Source organism: Euprymna scolopes, chromosome 21 (genome assembly GCF_053919585.1).
Source record: "Euprymna scolopes isolate OS-2025 chromosome 21, ASM5391958v1, whole genome shotgun sequence".
In the NCBI taxonomy this organism is placed as follows: Eukaryota; Metazoa; Mollusca; class Cephalopoda; order Sepiida; family Sepiolidae; genus Euprymna; species Euprymna scolopes.
Genome location: NC_136502.1, coordinates 62093098 through 62100798, shown reverse-complemented (window position 1 = coordinate 62100798; position 7701 = coordinate 62093098). Strand labels below are relative to the sequence as shown.

General features: G+C 35.3%; 1 protein-coding gene across 1 annotated transcript; it reads left to right on the top strand.

Annotated features, from left to right (window-relative positions):
- Nucleotides 1-718: 718 nt before the first annotated feature.
- Nucleotides 719-6925, top strand: LOC145242412 (nephrocystin-1-like). Its single transcript, XM_080105448.1, has 2 exons — nucleotides 719-4066; nucleotides 6732-6925. The coding sequence occupies exon 1, from the start codon at nucleotides 894-896 to the stop codon at nucleotides 4053-4055; it is 3162 nt and encodes a 1053-aa protein (XP_079961574.1). The 5' UTR covers nucleotides 719-893; the 3' UTR covers nucleotides 4056-4066; nucleotides 6732-6925.
- The last annotated feature ends 776 nt before the right edge of the window (nucleotides 6926-7701 follow it).

Here is a 7701-nt window from a genome sequence, read left to right as displayed (position 1 = left end):
TCAAAATCCTCTAAAAATTTTGTGAATTGATCTTAAACATTTTGCTTCAAATAAAAACATTTGATTTTTTTTTAAATCGACCTGTTCAATTTTTAGGTGGAGGTTCAGTTTGCTATCTAAGTTTAATGTACCCTGGAAAATGTCCTCTTCCTCCGAGTGTGTGGGGGTGGGGTATATTCCAAAGACTACTCATTAAAGTTTAGTTATTTAATTCTTTAAAAATAAATCTTTTCGAATTATCGAGTATTACATTAAAAATAACTTACTGTTCAGTTTTTAAAGTTAGGTTTAACATAATATGATGATACCCTCGCACAAAATTCTAAAAATAATTTGGTTAAAGCCCAGCAGAAAAACTAAAACTTATATAGAAAACTGAAGACCGTGTTAAAATTGAAGTCATTTCTTTATTTTTTTTATTTTTTTTATTAACAATTTTATAATTTGAAAATTTTGTGGTTAAATAGATAGTATTTTTTAATGGATACAGTATAATAATCAATAGAGTATTGGTTCTATAATAATAAATATGAAATCTGCATAAATTAAAATATCATATTTAAATGTATATTCGACCGGACAACGCCGAGTGGTCTGCTAGTATATATATGTGTGTGTGTGTGTGTGTGTGTGTGTGTGCGTGTGCGTGTGCGTGTGTGTGTGTGTGTGTGTTTGATAATGGCGAGTCAGAGTTATCTCCCATGAACCATTCGACTTTGTTTTATAATTGCTTTTCGTGTCTGGCCCATAGATGTCGCTGTGAGGTAAACATGGTCGTCCTAACAACCATTGAAAACATAAATGCCATATTCGAACTTTAAGAAAGAAAGGCTTAAACTATAAAAAATAAATCAGTTTAAAAAATAATCATTACTGCAACAACTTTAAAGAAGATGCCGTCCAAAGGTATATCTGTGTTGTCTATGCAAAAGCAATCATTTGAAGCGGTGAAAAAGAAAGCAGACTTGTTTTTAAAAGATTTTAAAAAATATTCTAAAAAGTTAAAAGGCAAGACGAAAACGGACCATGGTGAATCGATAACATATTTGGATCGTTGCCAGGAATTGTTGCAGGAGTTGGAACTAATATTGAAAGAGGTTGAAAAAACGAGTCCGGATGAGGAAGATGAAGAGGAAGACCCCAAAAAGAGAAAGAGTTACGACTCAAAGAAGAAGCACCTGATGGCAAGGATAACTTCGTTACACGCGCTTTTGACGACCATTCAGGGGACGATATCAGTCACCACCCAGGGTAGTAGTGAAAAGAATAGCAAGGGTGCAGCGATTGTAACTGGAGAGAAAGTTAGCCCCGGCGGCCGCCAGGAGTCGATCGATAGTGATAACGAATCTGGTGGCGGCACTAATGACACTCAGCAAAATAAAGAGGCTGCGGTTAAAAAGTCGGTTAAGCCTTTGTCGACGAAGGTACGCGAATCTCTGTTTACGTTTGACCGTAAAAAAAGGAAAAAAAAGAAGATAGAAGAGATGGAGGAGGAAGAAAAAAATGAAGCTGATCCTAATAATAAGCATGAAGGTCAAATGAAAGGGGGAAAAACGTTATTGACTGAATTAATTGCTAAAAAGGAAAAAAGACATCGAATGAAGAACGTTGTGAAGGATGATGTAAAATTGATGGAGAACTATGATGATGATGATGATGATTACAACGATGATGTTGAAGAAGAAAATAAGGATGAAGAAGATGATGAAAGTGAAGAAGAAGATGATGAAAGTGAAGAAGAAGAAGAAGAAGAAGAAGAAGAAGAAGAAGAAGAAGAAGAAATCTTAACAACAACAGAGGCAGTTTTAAAATCCCCTTCCGAACAGCCTAAGCAGACATTTGAGCTTGCAGAGAAAACTGAAGGAAATGGAAACAAAGAAAAAAGCAAAGAAGTCGAAATGCTAACTTCGGATGCGAATAAGTTCAAAGCAGAAAACTCTGTCAAAGATTCTATTAAGACTGTGTCGAAGAGACCATTCCTGCAGAAGTTTATTCCTGGAAAGTGGAAAACTCAGGAACACAAACAGACGACTCAGAATAATGAAGATCTGGAAATGGTTCCTTCGAAAATGGAGAGTTTTGTTGCTAAAACCAATGAAGAGAAAACAACCAGGAAACTTATAGTGATGCCACCACAGCCTACTCCAAGAACACTCCGACAAAAAAAGTCTGAGGAGAAAGAAAAAAAGAGTGAGAAAAATATCCAAGACTTAGTAGTAGGAGCTGAAAAAATGAGAATCGACGACGACGACGACGACGATGACGATGATGATGATGATGATGATGATGACGATGATGATGATTCAGAAGAGGAGGAGGAGGCAGAAGAAAAAGAAGAAGAGGAGGAGGAGGAGAAGGAGGAAGATGATGATGAGAACATGAATATCACTGGAAAATACTTCATAGCACTCCAAAATTTTGAAAAACAGGAAAAGATCGAACTCGCATTTAAGAAGGATCAGATTCTCAAAATTCTTCAAGCTAATGAAGATGGATGGTGGGAAGCCATGGACACTAATGGTAACAAGGGTCTGGTTCCAAAGACCTATCTTCAGCTATGCTCTGCTCCAAGAGAAAAAAGCAGTGTAAAACATGAAGAAGAAGAAGAAGAAGATGATGATGATGATGATGATGATGATGATGATGATGATGATGATGATGCAGAAGAAGAAGATGATGATGAGGATGATGATGAAGATGATGAGGATGATTCTAAATATGTCAAAGGTGATAGTAAGTCTACTGAAGTTTCTGTTCATAAAGGCCGCTCAGGTAAAAAACTATGGAAGTTTATCCAAAAGTCCACAAAGGAAAACTCTGTCGTCGATGTTCTTCATGCTATGGGAGCTATTCCCTCAGGTTTCCGCCCATCCACCTTGTCTAATTTGTATCATGCGAGCCACAAATATCGGATGAGTCATTCCCTGCACCCAAATCTCAGCGCATCAGCTCTTAACTTCAAAGACTTATTCTATTCTCCATCTGAAAAAAAAATCCGTCCTTATTCAGTCAATGTCCAACGGATTGTGACCCTTGTGTCATGTCGATATATTCCAACAATCGGCTCGAGACTGGAAGTTGTTAACCGAACTGTACGTATTTGTCTATTTGACGGCAAAGATGTATTAAGTAACATCCACGTCATTAAAGTATATTCTGTTGATAAGTCTCAAAGATCTTGGACTTTTTCATCAGCTATCTCCAATAATATGGATGTAAGTCAACATGCCGAAATTTTTATCCGGACGAACCATGTAGGTCCAAACATTGGCCTACTCTTTGAGCTAGGTGTAAAATATATCCATGGAGAGAGTAAGGAACATGGTGAGTTTAGCAGTGGCTGGCAATTCCTGCTTCTTAACGAGGAAAACATGACACTATCGAATCAGAACTATGATCTATATCTTCATGGGGGCACGCCATACGAAAGAGGAGTGCTTCTTGATATCACTGTATCACAAGCTATGCAGGAAAGTACTTTACGAAATATGATCTATGGTCATCAGAAACCAATGCTGACAATCAAGGTGGCCAATCCAAAACGCGAACAAAAGGATCAGCTCGATTGCCTGCCCGAAACAATAATTGGCAATCTTTGTCTGCTTCCTTTTTACTCAATCTACCGAAGCATTCTTGCAAAATCGTTACTCTGGGACCGTCCGAATATAGACAACACTGAGTTGCTTCACAGTCCCATTTTGTCTACGTTTCCCGCCGTTGCTGACCACTATGATCTGATGCAACTGCTGAGGGATACATGGATGGAGAAACAGCGAAAACTGACCCGAGGCTTAAAACGAGATGATGAGTGTCAGAGAAAGTTATTTGTTGATGTCTTCATGGAAGCAGTATACCCAATGTCCCATGCGCTGGATATTTCAGGCTCAAACAACGATGAGCAGCGATACAACACAATTGAAAAATTTAAGAGTCTCAAAAATGAGCAATACTCGGGTCTGGCTATTTTGCTAAGCGGTGACATTACTTTCGAACGCCTGAATTTGGAAGAAACCACATTTAGCATTATGCATCCTTTTTATTTACACGGTCACTGATTTTTATTGAGGTAAGTGACGTCAATGGTGTTGTTATCTCAAAAGTATTTACTTCTGACAATTAGAAACTCTGTGAAACTGCAGTAAAATGTTCTCTTAAGAAATATTTCTTATTTTTATTGCTAGTCTTTCTCTGCTCTATCGTTATTAAGTTCCACTCTATGCCTCCCAATCTGTAAACCATTCATGATAAAAACTTTTCTGACTACAACCACTGCAAATAATTTTCCTTTCTCCTTCTTTGTGTTTAAAACTAAATGGAACTTCCATGAACAGTTTCTTTCCAAGAACTGTCTGTCTGTGGAACACAATATCACAGGGCTGCTTCCCAACTGACTACAGCATGATCGTTTTCAAGTTCAGTGTTAAATTCATTGACCTGTTCTCTTAAATATTCAAATTCTATCCAGTTTCAATCATCGTCTTCAATCCTCAAGATGTTTATCTCACAATCAAACTCATTAACCTTTATCCTCAAATGGCCTTTCGGTTTTGATAAGTGATGACTCGTCAGTAAAAAAATGACTATGCATAAAATAATATTTAAACCCACAGGTTGATTGGTGTTGTAAAATGGCATAGACTGACTTTAATTTATTTCCTCTTCAGAACGTTAGACGCAACGTCATAGTGTCTAAAAGCCAGCACATTAAGATAAGTACATACTGGGATACAAAAACTGATCTAATCCGTTTGCATTTCCTGATAGAGGCGCCGCAGGCGATTAGAAATAAACTTGCTCCTTCTTATGGGCTTGTGGTTATGTTAATATATCTAATATATAAAAGCCTATATGTCTGTCTCCATATTTTCAAACTCTATCTCTTCCGAAACTAAAAGCCGCAGAGCGACGCTACAGCTCTCAAATGATTACATTTTTTAGGGATCGTTCTTTTATGGATCTTTAGCAGGTTAAAATAGTTTTCAAAGGGTCAAAAATATGTCAGAATTGAAAAAATCATTATGCATTTTGTACATTCATCTTAGTTTATTTTTCATTTTTAATCAGTTCATATGCATGTCATGCGTATATATATATATATATATACATATATATATATATATATATATATATATATACTAGCAAAAGTACCCGTCGTTGACTGGGTTCAAAAACAGCCTACAGAAAATGGACTCTGATTTATGAAAGTATGATAGGTTATGAAAAGGAAGGGTTGTAAAGAGATAGCTTCGAATTTGGGGGTATCAAAACCAAAGCAAAATATGATGAAAGTAAAAATAAAATAGATAAACCCCATAATTTATTATACCATACTTGTTCACAATGAAACACAATATTCTGTGGATCTATATTAAAAAACCTTGTTAAACTTTGTGACATATTTCCATTCTATGGAGGTCAGGCGCGAACGGACACACCATAATTTTATTATACCATAATTATCAAAGTATACTTACGCAGATAGACATGAAAAGTCTTTATTAAAGTTTGTGCCTATTTCCATTCTTTGAAGGCCAGACGCGAACGTAGACCCCACAATTACATTATACCATCCCTATTTAAGTTGAAACATACTTATCAAAGTATTATTATGTACATCTATATCAAAACGTTTTTTTTTAACTTTTTAAATTTTTTATTTCCATACTTTGTGGACCAGGTGCGTACGCATACCCCACAATTTTAATGAATCATCATTATGCCAGATCAAACATACCCATTCCTGTGTCTCGATACATCTTCTATCATTATATGTGATCAGTTTTCTATAATAGTCAACCATATAGGAGCCTATTCGTGACCAGACACACACACAGACGTTCAGCTTTATATTATATTATATATATATATATATATATATATATATATATATATATATATATATATACATATATATATGATGGACTCTCCGTCGATTTTCGACGTATGAGACTCCGACAATTGACCTGAAGGTCTAGAACTCAGCGTGTCGACATTCACTTAGACGTATGTGGCACTTTAGTCCTGCTAGAGACTTGCAATGGCGACCGCAATGGTGACAGACATATAAATGCGAGAATTTAGCTCCACACTGCTCAGTATTATTTTTTGACTTGACTCTCGCTTCTTTTAGTTTTTCGATGCAAAATGCTGAGAACTCCTTGATTTTTCTGTCACACATTTCTATCCACTTCCTTCTGTCTTTTGCAGTTAGCTCAATATATATATATATATATATATATATATATATATATATATATATATATATATATATATATATATATATAAACATCATGTAAACGTTTGTTATTCAGAGAAACATTTAATATTTCATCCAAAAACACTTTTACTTACAAACAATTATTTCTGCTCATTTCAAGAACATGGTTTCATGATATACAAAAATGTCAATGCTATTCATATATAAAAATTCCACAGTCAAGCTGAAAAAATGAAAATCAATCCAACATTCATTTAACGCATACATATTAAAGAAACCCTTATTTAACGTTTTTTGCATGTAAATGGTCATGTTGTTTTATATTAATATCTGTTTTCTCATCTTGTTTTTAATGTTCATATTCAATCAATAAAAAAGTACGCTCCAAAATGAACAACTAATAATTATTCTCTGCCATGTGTCTGTATGTATATTAGTTCACCAAAGATTCCTACATATTTGTTTATTATATTTTCTAATCGACAATAAATAAAAATCCTCTTTTCTATTCCAGAGGAATGAAGACACTGTAATCACGAGTTGCCTTATGACACCCGGATCCATTAATGATTAATCTCGGTGGAAAATCTTTATTGGGTTTGCTGACAATAATTGAACATCACTAGGCAAGCTTTACAAAACATGAACAAATTATCAAAAGCTTTTTTTTATTATTATTTTTGTCTTTAAACTTTTCTACCAATTTGACACTTGTGTTTATTTTTCCATTTTTTGTTGTTTTTGAAGTATTGCCAACATTAACAATGCTTACCTGCTTTAAGCGTTTCATTACTAACATTGTTAAGATAAACTATCGCATGTTTTAATAGGAAAAATCAACAATTGTTCTCTAATAAAACTTGATTAGACAAAATCCCTGGTATTTATTTATGTAACAACGCCCAGACATTGCCATACAACTCTGCCATTAATCACATATGAGGGCGTATATTACTTTGTAGATAAGTGCCTTATGTTCCTTGTACAGGACAGGATAACCTCCTCCCTCGGTGAGACCTCCACAAAAATTTATTTTTTAATTGTCAGTCATTAATAGTGTGTAGTTCTTTTCTACCCCCCCCCATGTAAAACATTCCCAGCAAAACCTCATCTAGCTACAACCACTGTAAGGAATCTTTTTTCCTTCATCTGTGTACCTGAAATTAAGTAGAATTTACATGAACAGAGTTTCTTTCTAAGAACAGTTCGCCTGTGAAACACCATACCATGGGGTTGCTTCTCAGCCAATTACAGATGTTAACAAGTTTTTGTTGTGGCAGCCTCGTAAACAATCAAATTCTGCCCAGATCCAGTCGATCCTCTGTGATTACTATAGTGTTAGTCTCACTCCTCATCTGAAACAGATTATTTACCCTTTTCCTTGAGTGGCTTTTGGATCTTGATAAGCGGTGACTCTTAGTAAAAAAAAGAACGTATTTGGCATGAATAAACGTCAGCCTATGCTTGACTTGTCCACCAAGGTT